This window comes from Spermophilus citellus, assembly GCF_964194105.1.
Source record: "Spermophilus citellus genome assembly, chromosome: 3".
Classification (NCBI taxonomy): domain Eukaryota; kingdom Metazoa; phylum Chordata; class Mammalia; order Rodentia; family Sciuridae; genus Spermophilus; species Spermophilus citellus.
The window spans coordinates 153,344,359-153,366,335 of NC_138184.1; the positions used below are offsets into that span (position 1 = coordinate 153,344,359).

Genomic DNA, 21,977 nt, shown 5'->3' on the forward strand with positions numbered 1-21,977 from the left:
AAAGCATTTATATATTGCTTTTATATAATTGTTTTCTAAAAGGTCAAAAGAAATAGACTGGCAACCTTATTTTACTACACGCATTGTAGATGATTTTGGCACACACCTACGAGTATTCAGAAAGGCTCAACAGAGAATAACAGAGAAAGACGATCAAGTAAAAGGTAATGTCTTTGTTCCATTCGAAAATTAGGATTTAAAACTCTGTTTTCTTTTTCATCTTCTACATTTTATATTGTTTCTTCCCTTCTTCCAGGCACAGCAGAAGATCTTATAGATACCTTCTTCGAAGTTGAAGTTGAAATGGAGAAGGAAGTTTGCCGTGACCTAGTGTGCACTTCTCCCAAAGATGAAGAAGGTTTTCCTTTTAATATAATTCTTTTAAGTACAGTAACTGTTTAAAGACAAATTATCAGAACAAATTTAAGGGTAAAATTATTCGTACACAGGTAGAATAGTGAAGACACTGTTCATTTTAACTCTACAAGTTGTTTCTACATTCTTTTTTCATCCATTTAAAAATTCATGTGTTGTCTTTTTTAAATATAACAGCACAAACGTTTAAAATTAAATGTTTTATTTTATGAACTATAGTAAGATTATTATCTGTTACCCTAAAATATTTTCTAAGGAAATCATTATAAATCATTATAAACAAAATCAGTATAAATGAAATCATTATAGATGATTTTAGATGAGATTTATAAATTCAAGTGAACATGCCTTTTCTTTGTGACAGATTAGTCCAGAGACGTTTTAGTTCATTTTTGAATTTTACAATTAAATATTTGCAAATTAGCACATTAAAAAATTAACAATATTGTCCATTTAATTTTATTCCCAGGAAGTGTCAGATAGGAACAACCATAGGGAAAAAAATGTAATTTGTTTTTCTTAATAAATAATAAATTATTTTCTTAGATTTTTGAAAACGTGCTAATCTTTTTTTCCCTTTGCCTTTCTTCTTTCCCCCTTTTTCTTCTTCCCTTTTTACATGTATTATATAATTTAGCTTTTACTTGCCAGTTCATTCACACTATTATGAAATAATAGCTAAATCTAAGAAGTAGTATGACATACAATATTTTACGGAAGTTGAGCTCACTTAAATCAGAATAGAAGAACGTGTTCTGCATCTCTTTTGGAGAAAAATTTAATAATTCAAGTTTCTCGTGTGATTCAATAAATTGTCTAAAACTGAACAGAATTAGAGAAATTTTAATTTGGTTACTAAATAGTATTTGAAGAACAATGAAGTAAATTTTAATAAATGCTGATGTGTACTAATTACTAAAAGAGTAAGTCAGTACAGCTAGGGAATGCTTATTTCTACCTTTTTTGTGTGTCTTATATTAAGAGCAGCTGGAGATTTTAGGTTTTCTAATGTTATTATAGCTACCTTTTCTATTTTTAGGATTCCTAAGAGATTTGTGTGAGGTCTTATTATATTTATTGCTACCTCCTGGAGATTTCCAGAACAAGATCATGCGATACTTTGTCAGGGTAAGCGTAAACTCATACCAAATAATGAATGTAAAGAAACTTAGAACAGTAGTTCTCAAAATTTTTGGTCTCAAGACCCAGTTAAATTCTTAAACATTATTGAAGACCCAGAAAAGGTTTTGACTCAGATTCCCTGATAGGGTCTTGGGGACCTTTTCCCAATTCCCCCGAAGTCCCTGTCCAATGCTTTGTTAACTTCCTAAGTTAGGTGCTTGGATTTTGGGTTATAACAAGGGTAAATTCTTAAAAATTTTCAGTACTCTATAGCTTTACCTAAGGTAGACAAGATAAAAAGAACATTTCTGGACAGAAAATTCAAATAGAACTGAGCAGCTAAAATTTTAATTTTCATTAAAGATGAGAACAGTAGGGATTCTATTCCTGTAATGAAAGTCTTTGGAGTAAAACTCTTGTGTGTAAGCATAAAGGAATAACATTTGGCTTTGTCTTCTGGTTATGATTAAGAAATGCTACTTATTTAAGACCTTATCCTGGTTGCATGGGTAAAATTAAAATATTGAATTTTCCTGAAAATCATAATCTTGTTAGTCTTTCCTCCTGTGGATTGGATTGGATTGGATTGGACTGGATACCAATTTCTAAAGCATGTTTTAAAAATACATGTATGTTATTGTAATCCCAGTTTCCTCATATCATCTAGCTCGAATTCAGTGTACTTGTCAGGTATTTTAAAGATATTTAATGTGAAGTGAGTAGAAACTACTAAGTTTTGATGGAACAGTGTGATAGATTAACTAATATATGGTAAGGCCAATTTGGGGGAGCAGTCATATCAAAGGTGGTAAATACTTGGCATGTCTATTACTAGATTCACATCTACATGTCTGAACTTCTCTCCTACTTAAATTTAATTAAATGTTAAAGTTCTCTAGTCCTAGGCCCTCTTTTGCTTATTCATTCTTTGGCTTTAAATGCCATCCATATGCTAATTAGTTAAATTTATATCTTAAGACTTCCCTTTTGAGTTCCAGGGTACTCTGACATGCTGTCCATTTAAAATCTCCCCTGTAGTAACTCAGACCTTTTAAACTTACATGTCCAAAATGGAAATCATTCTTGTCTCTATATCCTTTTTGCCATTTAGTCTTTTTTTATGTCCCAGTAAGTGCTATGACCATCCTCCGATTTTTCCAAGTCCTGAGTCTTTCTAGAGGATTATAAGGCCTGTGTGATAACATTTGTTTATTCTCTAGCCTCCATGCTGTGCAATGTCAGAGAAAACAAAAATTGGGCAGTAAATTGTGGTAAAAATGGATGTTATTCAGGAACTATCGGAATAGAGGAAGAAAGGCTTTCATGTAAAACTGGACTCAATTCTGAATAACACAAATAGGGATTTGTATCCCAGGGGCAGAATGGGGATAAGTGGATGGAAAGTTACTAAGAGATGTAGAGTAGTATGGGCAGGAGACTGTGTTTAAAAGGACTTAATAGGATTCTTGCTAAAGGTAGATCAGGATGGTGAAATATCAAGAGCAGGGATGAAGAATTTGATCAGCTGTGAAGGGTGGGAGAGTTCTGGCTAAATGTATGTGACAGGATTCTTGCTAAAACTGTGTGATACAGTAATGAATAAACATGGAAGGCCAAAGGTTGAGGCCTAATTTGGTAGAGGGTTCAGAGGAGCCTTCCAAAATTTGGTCAAGGATAATATCTTTGTCAGTAGTTGTTACATTCCAGCCACATTGGCTTTCTTCCCCAAAAGGCCTCTTTCCTCTCCAGTTATAAAGCTATTGCATATGATTTTTTCCCTTTGCTCAGATTGATTATTGTTAGTCTCTTAGCTAAGTAGTATTTATTTTTTTATATCTCACTTAATGTCATTTCCTCAGAGAAGCCTCCCTAACCACCCAATCTTAAACTCTCTTATAATTCCTTATTACTGTTGGCTGTACATAGTTCTTTTTCATCATTGGATTTATCATGTTTTAAAGTAATAATTCATTTGTTGTGTTTACTTAATTGACATCTTTTTCTCAAATGAATTATAAATTCCTTTAGGACAGGGACCTTATCTGTATGTATCATCATTGTATACCTAGTGGTTAACACTGTACATGGTATGTAACAGGCATTAAATCAGAGAATCAGTTATAATGCAACAGGAAACCCTGCCCTCTTGATGGCTGTGGTGCCCGTGCTACTGCAGATTCTTGAGAAATAAACTGACACCTAAGGACTGTGAATGAAGATCTGCCCTGTTACATGAGGTTATTGTTAAAAATAAGTAGGATTGTAATGAGCAAATGTGTTTCACTAAGGATTCCTCTTTTAGTCAATACTTCATTTCTTTGTGCTTGAATTTGATTAAGGATAATTATAAGGCCCTGCATTCAGCAATTCACTTTTTCTTTTCTCATGATAGTCCTTATCAGTTTTCTTTTGTCAGTAATTTTGTCAATGGTCACTATACTCCAAGTTTTCCCAAATTTGAGTTTTCCGAAAAGACATTTTTGTTTAGATGAAAGTTCTTTCCTTTAAATGGGTCTTTTGCATAGATTGTACAACACAGTATTTGACTGAAGTAATTGCTTTTTAATTGCTTCTACATTCTTTCTATTACTGCCTTTTCTTCATTTAAAGATTCATGGTTTCAGTGATTTTGTATCTTTCAGGCCTCCATAAGTGACAGCTGATACTATCTTCTAGAATTTGTGGGTCTTAAAATAAGAAGTATGTGGAAATGGCTATTTACTTTGAAATATTTAGAGCTCTCACAAGGACCTGTAGAGGAATTGGTGGGTCATATAATTAGCCCCTGAATAGCCAGACCATTTTATGATGCAAATTCAGATACCAAAGTAGTTTTCTAAGATTAACTAATTGCTTTATCTAGTAAATACAAAACTTACTCAAAATTCTTTCCAATGTGTTTTTCCTTATTTTAAAAAGAAACTTTGGAAAAACATTTGTGTGTGTGTGTGTAAATTTTCTTCTTACAAAGTAAATTTTTAAATTTGAACATTTTTAGCCAGAGATATAATTAGATGGAAGAAATTAAATAAACAAGTATAATTTTTAAGAAGTTAGGGGCTAAAGCTAATCTTGAAAGGAGCAATTCCTTGAAATTTGGCACCGTAAAGTATCTTGAGACATTTCTAAAAATAATTGGAACATATATTAGTGCCTATGAGATATTAATTCATCACAGGGTAATAGTTATCAGAGACCTACACAATTTACAAAAGTAGATTCACATAAAATATTTCTTTAAGGAAAAATAAAGACCACCTTCTGTGAACATATGCTAAAAAATGGCCCAGATATATTAGCAATCCAGTAAAAAGAAAGAAATTACTCTTTTACTTTGAAAAGTTAAATATCTTCTTAAATTTGTTGTTATTTAGCCCCCTCCAATATTCTCAAGAAATGATTTTTATAAATTTAGATGTCATAGGCATTAATGGATGAAGGTTACTACTAGGTGAAAATGGAATCAGTTCTAAATTCTTAGTTTCTTAGGTTTTTATTTCTTCTACTCATTTATCAAATGCCTGCAATGACCTTAAAAAGACTGGAGAGATGGTAAATATTTTCAAAGATAGATAAGTCAGTAGTTTAACCAATTCTACTCACATACAGAGGATTCCTATATAGTGGTAATTTATTAGAGAAATGTAAGGTACTCAAAAACAGAAAATATAAAGTGATACATCCTACAAATACTGGGTGGCTGTGTGTTTTAAGTATGTAAAAAAGTGTTCAGCTGAAATGGTTAGGGTTTATTTTACAGTATAATTGATTGTTCAGTAAGGTTTTAAAGGAAAGGCAGAATTTAAATAGGTTAGAACATAATTATTGCAGTTGCTTGGTTTTTCTCCCTTGAAGTAAAAACCTTGATTCTAAAATTAGTGTACATCTTTTCATTCTGTTTTATACTTTTAATATAGATGTATGAATCCACAAAAACTTTTTTCCTCATGTTTTGTCTTTTAAAAATTGACATAAATACTAATGTACCAGATGTATCTTTTTGTTTTTCTTAATTCACCATTAGTGTCATTGTGGAGATGTGAACTTGATAGGTAGCTTTGTCTTATTTATTTTAATGAGGTTGTGGGATATCACCATTTTATAACATTTCATTATTATGTTTTCACATGTGTATGTGTATCAAGTGTATCATACCTAGTTTATGTAACAGCACTGTGTCAGGAAATTTACATTATGCCTTTGAGAAATATACATTAAATTTGTTTTCATTTTTTTTTTTTTTTTTTTTAGGAAATCCTTGCACGAGGAATTCTTCTTCCATTAATAAATCAACTCAGTGATCCTGATTATATTAATCAGTATGTCATATGGATGGTAAGTACCTTTTAAAATTGCTGCTCTGTTTTGGAAACAATTTTTTAAATGTAAAATACTATTTGGAGATGAGGGTGATTAAGAAATAATTTATTGAAGGAATTAAAAATGTTTCTAAAGTAATTTCTGTATTTGTTATTTTATATTTTTTGTTAAATGTGTTGGTCATTTTCTTTTTAAGAAGCTTATTGATTATTTTGCTTGATACTATGGTGTTGCTACTGCTTATTTTAAAATGGAATCTTTTAAACTGCCTGTGTATACAAATAATGAGTATTTTTAACAGCTATTTCAGGTGGAGCATCCCTTGTCTAAAATGCTTGGGACTGAAAATGCTTCAGAGTTTAGAATATTTTAGTATTTATAATAAAATATCTTGGGAATAGGACCCAAGTCTAAACATGAAATTCATTTGTTTCACGAACATGTTATACGTAGTTTGAAGGTCATTTTATGCAATATTCTTAGCATGCCTGTGTTGTGACTGTGAACTGTCACATGAAGTTAGATGTGAAATTTTCTACTTGTGGCATAATGTCAGTACTCAAAATGTTTTGGATTTTGAATTTTTGGATTAGGGATACTAAACGTATATTTGGTTTTAAATACAACTCAATGTCTGAACTACTTAAATAGTGTGTGCTTCACATTTTATACCATATAATGAAAAATTATACCATATAATGGAATGATAGAACACTAGAATGAGAATCAGAATATTTGTATTTTAGGTCTGTTTTCCTAAGTTGCTTCATGAGCTTGTAAGTGGATAACTCAAGATTTTTCTGCTCTTTCAAGCATACCAAATAGGAATTATTCTGTTTATGAGTTCGATTTTTTTTCTTTTCTGATTGTATTTTCTGTTTCTCAGTAACGTCATAGCAAGGAAGAGTTGTAAATGGGCTACCTGCTGGGAATTCCTTTGGTATATACTTTTAGATCTTTGATTCATTACTTGAACCCAGGATTTCTTCTCTACATTCATCTCCTTTTAACCCCATCTACTATTCTTAGGAAAGAATCACTGATTATTCTTTGATTTCCTTTGACATTGTCAAACTTGCCAGCCATTGCTTTATTATTGTTGTTGCTACCACATTTGTCTCTCTCACCAGACTATGGGTTACCTGCAAAGAAAAGAAAAATTTTATTTTGTATTCCTAGCATTTTTTTTTTTCTGGAAGTGATAAAAGTTGATTTTCTTTTTAGTTGTCAACTATTTATTATTAGGTTCTACCAGAAGCTTTAAATATGTGCATTTCTATATAGTTAAAATTTTTAAAGATGTATTTCCTTTGGTATTCTACCTAAGAGCTTATTCCAAAGTGAAAGTTAAGTCTGCAGGAATCTATATTCAAAGCCATTCATAGCAGTGTTGTATATAGTCATAAAAATTTGAAAGCAACTTAAATATCCCAAACAAGGGATTAAATTAATAAATTATTTCATATCATTATAATCAAGTATTGTGCAGCCATTAAAATGATAGAATTCGGTCTTTATGAACATGAAAAATACTAATGATATCTTTTATGTGAGACAGTTAACTGAAGATGATCTCTTTTGCTGAGCATGTATTAACTCTGTAGTTCATTATATGGCAAAAACATTCTGTGAAGGTTTTAGCACATACTCCAAAAATATTTCAAATTACTACATTTTTACTTGTTCTCCTATGATTGGCCTATGTATGATATGTACTGTTGTATGATACTTTGGGTTTTGTGTGATTTAATAGACAAGGGAACACAGTCACTGTTGTACTTTTCAGTAGATTATCAGAAAATATATTTAAAAGAGAAGAATTTATCAAGAAGGGATCTTTAGCCTCCTTTCTTGTCTTTTTTATACTCTTGACATTTATGTGAAAAGCTTTTTAGGCATAGGTATTATAAATATAAATGTTAACTGAGCTCTTATTTATTCAACTGCATTTTGATGTTAGTGTGATCTAATTGAATAGTTCATTCTTATTTGAAAGTAACATCTTAGAACTATATTAACATTATCTTATGTATGTAAAGTACTAGAGTCAGAGAAAATGGTTGGGAATGATTTTAAAGTAATTTTTAAAAACAATATGGCCAGATTTGCATTATTTTTATCTTAATATATGTATATTTTATAAAGACAAAAAAGTTAGGTCTTATCTCTGTCTGGAAGTGATCAAACTTAACTGTAACTAGACAAGAAAAATGAAAGACACTTGTATTTTAAATGTATTCAAGTTTAATGTTCTTTTATTTTATTCTTCAAATATCCCTTTTCTTTTATCAATGAAGTAAAAGTTGTATAAAGTTAAATGTTTGGATCTTAATCTACATATTAATGAATTTTGATAAATATATACAATCATGTAGGTATCATAAATCATAAAACAAATTTTCCATAATCCCCAAAAGTTCTTTTTTTCTGACTTCTAGCAAGTCCATCCCCTCTTTCCCCCAGACATAACCCCTCCATTCTCCATCACCATTAATTAGTTATGCCTGTTCGTGAAGTTTATATAAATGGAATCATGCAGTCTCTACTCCTTCGTATCTGGCTTCTTATGCTTAACACACTATTATTTTGAAAATTTCCTTGCATTCATTTTTTTTAAGTGCTCAAGAGTATTCCATTTTATGAATGTACTATAAATTTCCTTTTGAGTAAATCATTAGGAGTGGAGTTACGGGAACATAGGGATTATGTTTAACTTTATAAGAAATTGCCAATGGGATTGATATCAGCAGGATGATAGAATAGGAAACCCCAGATCTTATTTCTCCACAAAAGTACCACTTAACAAAATAAAAGGGTCCATACAACCTTTCTGAGAACTACAGAAACCAATTAAGAAGTCTAAATACCCCAGGTGAGCTTGAAGCTAAGAGTAGTTGCACTGAAACAAGTAAGTAAAGCTATTTCATTTCAGCTGTGTCAGCTCATCCCCAAGCATGGCATAGTTAGGGATCAGAAAGAGAAACCCAACTTGCAGCTTTTCCACTGGGAGGGAAAGGAAAGAATGGAACATATGACCAATATTCTGGCCTTTCAGGGGCTTTTCAAAGAATGTGTTTCTTTCTCTCCTGACTTGGAGTGCTGTTGGGGAGCTAGTATATTTTGATGCCTATGGTCATAGAGAACAGAAGATAGTTTAATAACTTGTGATAGGGCCAGAGGACTTGCAGTATAGCAGACAGTGACAGAACTCATGTAATTATTAAGTGCCAGGCTCCTGAGACTTCTGTGAGAAGGAAAGAAAAGACTACAACATGTGTCTCAGTACTCTGGATTTTCAGGGTAATTCCTGAGGTGCTGATATCTTTCTCATTTTAATTGGAGCAGTGTTGAAACTAGCATATCTTGGATGCCTGGGGGCTGCCAAGAACACAGGAAGGCTTATCAGGTTGTTGCAGCATGAGAGAATTTTTACTGAAGTAAACAAGACACTAGAAGGAGCAAAGATTATAAACTCCTGGAAAAGAAACTGAGAAATTAAGTGGGAAATTACACATAGAAGCCCAGAAGTTTGAGAGGTTCCCAGAATCTTAGCTGGGCTGATTAATGAAGTTCTTCCTCTGGGTGAAGACAGTCTGTAAAATCCAGATGGAGGTATCTGTTTTTTTAAATGTAAAAATCAAAACAAAAAGTAAGGAACACATAAAGAAACAGGGAAACACGGATAAAATAAAATAGCCAAATAAATATCCAGGACTTGAACCCCAAAGAAACAAGAGATCTATGCATCACCTAACAAAGATTAGAAATATCATCTTAAAGAAACTGGTTGTGCTATAATACAGCATAGATATGCAATAACAAATTGAAAAGTGATGAATAAATAAAAATGAGACTATCAACAAAGAAATATAAACAATAAATGACAAAAATAGTAGAGCTGAAAAAATACAATGATTAAATGAAAAAATTCACTAGGAGAGGTCAACAACAAACTTGATTAAGTAGAATGAATCCATGAACTTGAAGACACATTATGTGAAATTATTGAATCAGCAAAAAACAAAAATGGAAAAGAATGAAGAAAAAAATGCAAAGCTTAAGGGACTTACAGGCACTGTAAAGTAAATCAATTATGTATGTTGGGATTTTCAGAATAAGTTAGAGGAGAATGAACAGAGATTATTTGAAGAAAGAATTGGCAAAAACATCCCAAATTTGAGTAAGGAAATAGACTTTCAAATTCAAATTTAGGTTGAACCTACAGAGAGTCACCCACACAGAGAAGAATTAAATAAAATTGAATTGTCAGAAGGTCAAAGACAGAATCTTTAAAGTAGCAAGACAAAGGGACTAGCATATCAGAAAGCACTCATAAGATTATCAGCATTTTTTTTTCCAGCCCTGTAGCTAAATACTATAGTTCTCCTTCATTTTTGAAGGACAGGTAAACAAAAGCTGAGGGAGTTCATCACTACTAGACTTTCCTTATAAGAATTACTGAAAGGAGTCCATCAGATTGAAATGAAAGAATGCTAGAGAACAGAAAGAAAGCATACAAAAATATAAAGCTCTTTTGTAAATCAAGTATATAGAAATGCATTATTCTGTTATATTGTAATGATAGTGTGCCTACATTGCTTTAATACAGTTACAGAATTAAAAAATAAAAGCATAACATACAAATACAACTCTCAAAGTATATCAATAGATATAAAATCTGAAAAGATCTAATTTGTGAGATCAATGAATAGACATGTAAAGTTAGTGAAAGTTTTGTATATTATTGAAATTGTTATCAATTTAGAATAGATTGTTAAAATTATAAGATATTGCAACTAGGAAGCCACCAGGAAGTGGAAAACTGAAAAATTCACAAATATGTGGAAATAAGACTGCACACTGTTAAAAAAGCAATGGGTCAAAAAGCAGAACAGAGATAAATAATTTGATACAACAGAGAATTTAAATATAACTTTTTATTAAGATACAGGAAAAACAAGTTCAGTTTTTCCTCCTATACTTTTATAACACAGAATGGTAATGAACCAAGCAGTCATTTCTTCAGAGATCACCAGCTGGGTATGCACTAATTCATTTAAATTCTGACACTATCTGCCTGGAAATAGCATCAGATCCCACAGGTTGAGGGCTCAATAAAACAACACCCTATCCTCCTTGAAATACCAGTGTCAAGTCTGGGTTTTGGAACTTCTGGCTAACTGGTATAAATTGGGTTTCTGTGGTCAGTTAGTTTGCTAGAGAAACTTGTACAATTCAGGGAAATACTTGTTTTCACCCACTTATTATAAAGGATATTACAATGATAACATGAAAATTTAGATGGAAGAGATACATAGAGTAAAGTTTGGGAGAAAAGATGCAGAGCTTCCATGCTTTATCTGGGCATGCCACCCTCCAGGAACCTATACATATTCAGGTATTTGGAGTTCAGTCCTTTTGGGTTTTTCTGAAACATGTTTGGTTAAATTATTAACCATTAATTTATCAGCTCGGTCTTTAGACCCTTTTTCCTCCCTAGAACTAGAGGAAAACTAGTGAGACTGAGCGTTCATCCCGAGGCTGTATAGGAGACAAGACACTATTATCACTCCTGAGATTCCAAGGAATATTAGTTGCATGTCAGGAAACTGGAATAAAGACCAAATACATATTTCACAATATCAGAGTTTACAAAACTTATGAGATTCTGCAAAAGAAGTACCAAAATGAGGGAAGACTTGTACACTGCAAACCACAAACAGTGTTGAAAGAAATCAAAGATGACACAAATAAATGAAAACTCATCCCTTGTTCATGTTTTGGAAGATATAATATTGTGAATATGTCAATACTACCCAAAGCAATCTATAGATTCTGAGTAATTTCTATCAAAATTCCAATATTTTTGGCTGAAATAAGGAAAACAATCCTAAAGTCTATATGGTATCTCAGAGGAACCTGAATAGCCAAAACAATCATGAGGACAGAATTTCAGGAAACCTCATCCTTCTTTATTTCAAAACTTATGCTACAGTAATTAAATAGTGTGTTATTGGCATAAAAACAGACACGTAGTCCCATTGGAACAGGATGCAGAACCCAGAAATAAACTCTCACGTATATGATAAAGTAATCTTCCATGTGGTGTTAAAGACTACCCAGTGGGAAAGAATAATCTCTTCAAAAAATGGTGCTGGGAAAAATGGGGTCCTTTCGTCAACAGTTTCATTTTAGTACTTGTATAAATGTTTAATTGGAAAAAAACTTTGTAATTATCATCTTGTATCCATCGTTTCTAATGAGAAGTTAACTTCTGTATCATTGATCCCTGTATGTAATGTATATTTTTTCATAGTTCTGTAATTTTAGTCTCCATTTCTTCTTTTTTTTAGAATAGTCAGTATCCTAAGTGTGCTGTCTTTTCCCACTTTCCCTGTTTTGCTTAGTTTAAATTTTATCTACACTTACAGTGATTTGTTATTAGGTGATGTTACAGCCCTGGTTAAATTTAACATGTGGTTGTGGGTGGGGAGATCTACACTGACCTCATTTTAAATTCATTAGCACTAATATGAATTGTTCCCTTATTCTTGCCTTGCAATCATAATTTCCTAACTGTTTTCTCTCACTCTCCTGAATAGCTCTTTGTACATCCTCCACTTTCATGTACCCACCTTTCACATCCTCACTCTTTCACTCATGCTATTATTACTTAATGGAAAAATGGAAGTAATCAAAAGAGAACTTTCATAATGTCCTATTCTCCAAAGTGCTCATTCCTTACTTCTGTGTACATGTACTCTTCATTTTGTCCTATGGTTGTTGGTGATATATCCAAGCATCCTAGATAAGACAACTCTCTTTGTTTTTGGTACTGGGGAGTACTTTCACCACCATAGGTGTTTTACCACTGAGCTACATCCCCATCCCTTTTTAATGTTTTATTTTGAGACAGGGTCTCCTTAAGTTGCTTAGGGTCTTGCTGAGTTGCTGAAGCTTGCCTTGAACTTGTAATACTCCTGTCTCAGCCTCTGGAGTCACTGGGATTACAGGCATGTGCCACTGTGTCTGGCATCTCCATTCTTGTGCACTATACCTGTCATCTTCTGGATAGTTCCAATTTTATTGCTTTGTCAATTTCCCACTCTTCTGCTTCATCAAATTTTCACACTCTGTTGGCTGTCCACATTTTCTTTTCTCTCTCTCTTTCTTCTTTTCTCTTTTTTTCCCCCCACGGTATTGAGGACTAAGCTCAGGGACACTTAAACACTGAGCAACATCCCCAGTCCTTTTTATGTTTTATTTCGGAACAGGGTTTCCCTAAGTTGCTTAAGGTCTGGCTTTGAGCTCCTGGTCCTCCTGCCTCAGCCCCCTGAGTTGCTGGGATTACAACATGGGCCACTGTGTCCTGCTCTTCTTCTTTCTTGAACCCTGCCAATAAAGTTCTCTAGGTCAAGGAGGATGATATGCATTGTTAAACTTAATGGTCAATTCTTAGATTCCCCCTTTTATTGACTTTATTCTCTTGACATTTGACATTCTCATTTTCCTTATTATACCCTTATATCCCTAGTTTTAAACTCTATTTCAACAAAATCGACAAAGGTGCATTAAAATAAACTAGAATTCATTTTGGGGGCTTATATATCTTATTATATTAACTAATAATTATATCATTATTACATAATTATATACTATATTTAAGTTTTTTATAGGTGTTTCACATCTAGGATGATGGGACAAAATAAGTTTAGAACATTTCTCCCTCCCACCCCCAAACAATAATGAGGATTGAACCCAGGAGTACTTTCACCACCAAGCCCTTTTTGTTTTTTTATCTTGAGATAGGTTCTCACTGAGTTGCCCAGGCTGGCCTCAAACTTGTGATCCTCCTGCCTCGGTAGGACTACAGGCGTACACCACTATGCCTAGCTAAAACACTGCTTTACTTGGCTTGTTAAGACAAAATATATTCTTGGTTTTTGGCTTTCCTCAGTCTTTTTTGCTGTGTAAGTGTGCTAAGTAGGTTTCTGTTCTGGAACTCCTCTTTTTTCAATCCTCATGTATTTTCTTGATGATTCCTGTCCAGTTGTATGGTTTTAAATATCATATATAGGTCAGTGACTTAGAAACACATGTTTCCAATTCTCCTTGAACACTTAACCTTTCATGTTCAAAAGCATCCTTAATATCTACATTTTGTTGTTTAATGGCAAAGACTGAGCTCCTGATATTCTGCCTTCCTTCCAAAACCTTCCGTTTTTTCTTTTTATGTTTTCTTCATCTTGTTTAATGTTGTTAAACATTATTCAGACCATAAATCTTGATATAATTCTTAGTTCTCTTATTTCACACTTAAATCATATATTTTTGTCAGCCAGTCTTTCTATACTGTCTGAGTAAAGCATTTCCCAACACAAAACATGTAACAAAGAACATTTAAAATTTACTTTTCTTTACTTTTCTCATTTGCTAGGCACTATTATCATGTTTTATCTGTATTATTAACTGATTTTTCTTCTGTTCTTGATTCTTCCTACATTTTTTATGTAATGATTGTTATATTTCATGCCATAGAATATTACTCCTCTGTTTAAAACTTCTAGTAACATTTGATTTCCTTCAGATTAAAAGCCAAAACCTTTATTAAACCTCAAGATTTGTCCCCCATTACTACTGTATCCCCTTCTACTCTTCAGCCCTTCTTTGGTTTAGCTCCAGTGACCATGGCTTCTTTGCTATCATTAAAAACTCTGAATCTTCTTTTGTACTTGCTAGCATGTTGTATATTTTACTTATTCTGTTTTGTTTACAGTCTGACCCATTAGAACATAAGTGCCATGAATATAAGGTTTTTTGTTTGTTGTTTCCTTTTGTTATAAGCACTGGGTATATAGCATCTGGTGCCTGGTATATAGTAGGCACTCAAATTCAATTTATTACTTAATAAATGAAACCCCTACCCAAATGTTTTTAAAAAAACTTTATTTTCAGATCCGTGATTCTAATTGCAACTATGAGGCCTTTATGAACATTATTAAATTGAGTGACAATATTGGAGAATTGGAAGCAGTTAGAGATAAGGCCGCAGAAGAATTACAGTATCTTAGATCTTTAGATACAGCTGGTGATGGTAAGTCATTTAAGTAAAAGAATGCTTTCTTTAAGTATTGTTATATCTTTAAATAAAACTTTATTTATCTAACTGCCACTTAATGCTACTAGCTATTTTCACCTTAACTAAATAAATTTTATTATGTTAACATTTGCTTAGAGCAGAAGCATAATTGTTTGAATATGTGACTTGTGATTATTTCAGTTATGCCTAAAGTATGGATAATAGGCATGGTTGAATTTTAATGAAGTAATCTCACTGTACATAATTTCAGATTGTTTATTTTACTAGATAAAAATTTGTTGTATTAATTGGTTATCTTGTTAAATTAGTACATATTTAAAATATTTTGTAAACACCATTTGCCTAGCTCATAATAAATTTGTTTCCTTTTAGATATCAATACCATCAAAAATCAAATAAATAGTTTATTATTTGTAAAGAAAGTATGTGACTCAAGAATACAGCGATTACAGTCAGGCAAAGTAAGTATAAAGTATTTTAAAATATTTTTTAATAGTTTTTTAGTTGTCAATGAACCTTTATTTTATTTCTTTATATATAGAGCTGAGAATTGAACACAGGGCCTCACAAATGCTAGGCAAGCACTCTGCCACTGAGCAACAACCCCAGCCCTATTAAGTACTTTTGAATTAATGTTTAGTTATAAATGTTTTCTAGTGATTAAAATGCTAATAAGTGACAAAAGGTCAGGTTTTATTTATTTTTTTTAGTTACACATGACAGTAGAATGTATTTTGGCAAATTATACATACAAAGAGCATAACTTATTCTAATTAGGATCCTATTCTTGTGGTAGTATATGATGCAGAGTTGCCCTGGTTGTGTATTCAAATATAAGGCTAGGAAAATTATGTTCAATTAATTTTTCCTGTCTTTTCTATTCCCCTCTCTGCTCCTTTCCCTTTGTCTAACCCAGTGGACTTCTCTTCTTCCTCTTTCTACCCTCCCTTGTTGTGGGTTAGCATCCATATTTAAGAGAGACCACTCAGCCTTAGGTTTCTGGGGGATTGGCTTATTTCATTTAGCATATTCTTTTTTTTATTAGTTGTTCAAAACATTACAAAGTTCTTGACATATCATATTTCATACATTTGATTCAAGTGAATTGTGAACTCCCATTTTTACCCTGTATACATAATGCAGATTCACATCGGTTACACATCCACTTTTTTACCTACTGCTATACTAGTGTATGTTGTATTCTGCTGCCTTTCCTAACCTCTACTACCCCCCCTCCCCTTCCCTCTCCTGCCCTCCCATCCCCTCCCTTTCCATCTTCTCTCCCTACCCCATCTACAGTAATTCATTTCTCTCGGTTTTTTTTTTTTTTTTCATTTAGCATATTCTTAAGAGAGAATATTCAGCCTTTGGTTTTTTGGGGATTGGTTTATTTCATTTAGCATATTCTTCAGTTCAATCCATTTATTGGCAAATGCCATAATTTTATTCCTTTTTAAGGCTGAATAATATTCTATTGTGTGTATATATCACATTTTCTTTATCCATTCGTCTGTTGAAGGGCATCTAGGTAAGTTCCATAGCTTGGCTATTGTACTTGAGCTGCTGTAAACATTGGTATAGCTGTGTCACTTTGTATGTTGATTTTAAGGTCTTTGGGTATAGATTGAGGAGTGGGATAACTGGGTCAAATGGTAGTACCATTCCAAGTTTTCTGAGGAATCTTTATACTGTTTTCCATAGTAGTTGCACCTCTTTTCAGCTCCACCAACAATGTATGAGAGTGAAAAGGGTCAGATATTAACCAATGCAACATTCTACAGCAGGGATTTCACAACAGTTTTCTCTTGCATACTATAATATGATAAGTATTTATTAAAGCAAATCAAAGAGATTAGTTAAAATACCACTTGAACTTTCTCCCCCATACTGCTGCTGGGCCTCCATAGCTCTGTTAAGCTATGGACACCAATCTTGGTTCCACAGCGTAGGTTTTGCTACAGCTGTCAAGAATAAGCTTTAAAGTTAAGACATGGCAAGTGAAATTTAGAAGAAGAGAGGGTAAAACTTGATTACTCAAGCGCAGTAACGATCGGTGATCCAGGAGAAGTATATGCTCAAATATAGGATGATAGTTATCATTTGCCAGATTCCTTATGTCAGTATGGAAGGGGATACGATAGTCTGTGCAGCATATATATTTGAACTATCAAAATATGGTGTGAGGGGCTGGGATTGTAGCTCAGCGGTAGAGTGCTCCCCTAGCGCGTGCACGGGACCCGGGTTCGATTCACATAAAAATAAAGGCATTGTGTTGTGTCCATCTACAAAAAAAAAAAAAAAATTCTCTCTCTCTCTCTCTCTCTCTCTGTCTCTGTCTCTCTCTCTCTCTCTCTCTCTGTCTCTCTCTCTGTCTCTCTCTCTCTCTCTCTTTAAAAAAAAAAGAAAAATATGGTGTGAAAGTAGGCCTAACCAATTATGCTGTAGAGTATTATACTGACGTACAGCTGGCCCATAGACTTCTCAGTAGGTTGCCATGGGCAAGACATATGGAGGCCAAGTGGAAATAACTGGAGATTAATTGAATGTGGAAAGCATTGTGTACAGGAGATTCAAGATTACAGTGTGGAAAATACTGATGGTCAGCTTATGCCATCACCTGCTACTTGTTGCCAGAACCGCTACTGGCAGTAAAGCTCTCTAAAGAAAGCTGTGGATGGAGGTTTTTCTATTTCTTACAATCTCAAATGATTCCCTGGTTAAAATCTTGAAAGCAAGGAGTTTAATGCAGAAGTACCTTGGGAAGCATATCATGGATCAGGACAGAATATGTATCTTACCAAGTGGAAGAAAATGAAGATGCTTACAAGGAACAGTTCTCTCAGTACAATAAAGAACAGTGTGATTCAAGACATTATGGAAGATGGATAAGAAAGCTCATGGCTGCTTATGAGAGAAACCAGTCTTTTAGAAGAAGTACAAGAGAAAAGTTAAAAAGAGGTGAAACCATCCCCCAAAATCCCTTGCCCAGAAGAAAGATTGGGTAGGTTAAAAGAAGGTTGATTCTCAGAGCTTAGGAACAGGCTGCTGAGAGCTAAATAAAACAACGGTTTTCTGTGAAGATTCTTTGGGTAATGACAATAAACTTGTTGACCAAACAAATTTAAATTTAAAAAAACATAGCTTGAAACATGCAAAGGATTAAAAGTTATTATTTTATTCCTTGATTTTTTATTTACTTATTTATTCAAAATTCAGCATTTAATGAATTTTGTGAATCAAGCACTATTTTAGGTGAACCAAATAAAGGTAGCTTTTTGTGGAGCTACCTTTTCATTGCATAGTCAGAAAATGAAATAAGCAAATGGATATATAACATCATGATGATATCTGCAATGAAAAAAAATGTAGCAGTGTAGAATATATAAAATGAGCATTTTAGATAGATGCTGAGAGATTGGGTGATATTTGAGCACAGACAAATCTGAATAACATGAGAGAGTTCATACTGTATTTTTTGTGTGCTTGATTTTGATCTTCCTAGCAAAAGTGAAAGCAAGTGCAAGGGCCCTGAGACAGAAATGTCTTTAGTGAGTTATATGTGGTCGTCATTAGGTGAATGAATAAGGATTATGTGAAGAATGAATTTATGGAACCTGAGGGCTAGATTTTATATGCATATGTTTTACTGGCAATAGTTAAGATTTTTATTTTATTCTATTTGTGGTGGAAATCAGTCACTACATGTTCTAATTTATGAGTTAAAATGAATTCTCTGACTTTTTATGAAGAATAACCTGTAGTGGAATTTGTAAGATTACTGCTTCAGACCAAGAGAGAAATGTCTGTGGAGGTTATGAGATGTGCTTAGAGACTGGGTGTGGTGCTCACAGGATTTGCTAATGGACTAAATATGGGGTAAGAAAGGAAAAAAAAAAAAAAACCTCAAGGATAATTCCAAGATTTTTCCTCTGAGCAACTTCATGAATAATATATGCTATTTGCTGAGATGTAAAATTGAAGGGAAAGATTTTCAAGGAGAACCAAGTTCTGGATATTTTAATTTGATATCCTTTTAGAGATCAGTTACACATGCTAATGGTTAATCTTAAGTTCAAGGGAAAGTTTAGTGATGGAGGTGACTTTATGAATCCTCAGAATTTATCAAAATTTGATTGAATCTTAAGAGACTGGATAAGATTATCTAAAAGTGAAACTAAGAGCATACCGATGACTTAGTCCTAAGTCAATTCAGTGAATAAAGTTGAAGAAGAATTAAGGGATCCAGACAAGGAAACAAAGAATAAATGGCCAGAAAGATTGAAGGACATACTGAGAGTGTGATACCTATAAAAGGATAGGTCAGGTGTGTCAAATTATGATAACATTGAGTAAAATGAAGACTGAGAATTCGCCATTTAGGTTTACCACCATGGAAATTACTAGTGATCTGATAAGAGCAGTTTTTGTGAAGTAGTGAAAAAGCCTGATTGGAGTCTGTCCAGGGAAGAATGGAAGAAAAGAATTAAAAACAATGTTTGTAGATAGCTTTTCAGAGGAATTTTACTATAAAGAAGAGTAGAGATTTGGAGGTTTAAGCAGAGAAAATATATTTTTTTAGTTTCTTTAGTTTTTAGTTTTTTTTAATTTTTTATTCTTTTTATTTATACATGACAGTAGAATGTATTTTGACATATCATACATACATGGAGTACAATTTCCCAATTTGTGGTTCTACATGATTTAGTGTTACACTGGTTGTGTATTCATGTATGAACATAGGAAAGTTACATCTGCTTCATTCTACTCTCTTTCCCATTCCCATCCTCCTCCCTTGCCCCCACTCCCCCCTATTCAACCTGGTGTGCCTCCACTCCCCCCCACACACACACACACATATTGTGAGCAGGCATCTGCATATCAGAAAGAACATTTTGCCTTTGGTTTTTCTAGAACTGGCTTATATCACTTAATAAGATAGTCTCCAATACCATCCAGTTACTGGAAAATGCCATAATTTCATTCTTCTCACCATTTGGCTCTGGTTTTCTATTTTGGAAATTTGTTTTTGACTTGCTATTCTTAGAATTGGGTAATATATTTAAATTCCATACAGAATGGAAGAATTTGTTTTTTAAATCTTGTTCAGTTTGCTAGATGAATTTAACTTTCTGAAACATTACTAATAAAAAGATAAAGCTTGAGTCACATTGTCACTTGTGTGTATTGTTAACTATATTTTTAAACTACTGTATATATGTAAATTAGAAGAATAATGTGGTTTTATTTATGCATTTTTTCTTTAAATAGTTACCTTATCCAGACCTTAGAGTTAGTCATCTTTCAGCATCATTAGTTAAATTCTCTTTGCTCTAATGCATTTTGATATTGAATCCTCTTAAAATTTAGATACTTTGTTTGGAAGCCTGTAAAAGTCAATTCTATATTGAATATCAACCTTTGTATTTTATTGGCTCAATTCATCTAATATTTTCCTTTTGAAAGTAATCTCAGAATCTCAAGTTTTATAACCATTTTACTTAGAATTTGACTTAGAATATTAAGAATAAAGTTATGCTATATACTCTTACCTATGCCCTGTGTGCACCATTGTTGCTATTGCTCTAGGCTATTCATTTCAGTTCTGTTGTCTGTTATTCAACAACTCTGTTGTCTGTTATTCAACAACTCTGTGAAATGAAATACTGATAACAGAGATAGATAGATTTGTATTGCTATTGCTTTGTTTTTTCTCTTTTCAAATTCTCTTTATTCTTGTACTATTTATGCTAATTTAGTATCTGCAATGAATAGGGCAACCTATCAAATCTTTTCTTTAAAAATACCAGGGATAATGAGATGTGGATTTGGTGGTAGAGGCCAGTTAAGACACTTTGCAGCAATGGTATGAATTTTAGAGGAAATGCTGCAGAATTGAAAACACAGATTCATATTTACCAGCTTTGTCACCATAGACAACCTTCCTAATCTTCGTTTTTTTTAATCTGTTCAGTGAGACTGGGGACACGTACCCAATAAGATTGCTGTGTACCTTAAATTAAGTAATGCGTTTAATGCTGGTGGGGCTGCAAAATAGTGAGGCCAATTTGGAAAGCAGTATGGAGATTCCTGGGAAAGCTGGGAATGGATCCACCATTTGACCCAGCTATCGCACTTCTCGGACTATTCCCTGAGGACCTTAAAAAAGCGCTCTATAGGGATACAGCTGCATCAATGATTATAGTGGCACAATTCACAATAGCTAGACTGTGGAACCAATCTAGATGCCCCTCAATAGATGAATGGATAAAAAAAATGTGGCATCTATACACAATGGAGTATTATGCAGCACTAAGAAATGACAAAATCATAGAATTTGCAGGGAAATGGATGGCATTAGAGCAGATTATGCTAAGCGAAGCTAGCCAAGCCCTAAAAAACAAATGCCAAATGTCTGCTTTGATATAAAGAGAACAACTAAGAACAGAACAGGAAGGAAGAGCATGAGGAAAAGACTACAGTAAACAAAGACGAATGGGGGGAGAGAAACGGAGAGAGAAGGGAAAGCACATGGAAATAGTAGGAGACCTTCAATGATACATAGAATTATAAGAGGTTATGAGGGGCAAGGGGGAGGGAAAAAAAGGGAGAGAATTGAACAACAGCAGGGGAGGTAGAGAGGGAAGATGGGAGGGGAGGGGAGGGGAGGGGGGATAGTGGGGGATAGGAAAGGTAGCAGAATACAACAGTCACTAATATGGCATTATGTAAAAATGTGAATATGTAACAGATGTGATTCTGCAATCTGTATTTGGGGTGAAAATGGGAGTTCAAAACACAATTTGAGTCAAATGTATGAAAGATGATATATCATGAGCTATGTAATGCTTTAAATAATCAATAAAAAAAAAGTAATGCGTTTAATGTCATCAGCATAGTGTCTAGCATATAGATGCTGTTTAACTTTTGGATTCATGCCTCCTGCCCCTGTATGTAGGTAATTACTTCACTTTATGACTGTGGACAGGATACAAATTCATTGTTTATGTGCTCTGAAAAGATATACATTTTTTTCTAAAAACTGATTTTTTTCACTGTTAGA

At 33.3% G+C, this 21,977-nt stretch overlaps 1 protein-coding gene across 3 annotated transcripts in view; it reads left to right on the plus strand.

Annotated features, from left to right (window-relative positions):
• Positions 1-21,977, plus strand: part of SNX13 (sorting nexin 13) — a 146,849-nt gene that overhangs the window by 79,593 nt on the left and 45,279 nt on the right. For all 3 annotated transcript variants that reach the window (XM_081283845.1, XM_081283846.1, XM_081283847.1), the window contains exons 6-11: positions 43-164; positions 257-358; positions 1,415-1,503; positions 5,749-5,832; positions 14,773-14,911; positions 15,290-15,378. In XM_081283845.1, the coding sequence (XP_081139971.1) occupies positions 43-164; positions 257-358; positions 1,415-1,503; positions 5,749-5,832; positions 14,773-14,911; positions 15,290-15,378 (625 nt within the window). The remainder of the gene's footprint in view (positions 1-42; positions 165-256; positions 359-1,414; positions 1,504-5,748; positions 5,833-14,772; positions 14,912-15,289; positions 15,379-21,977) is intronic.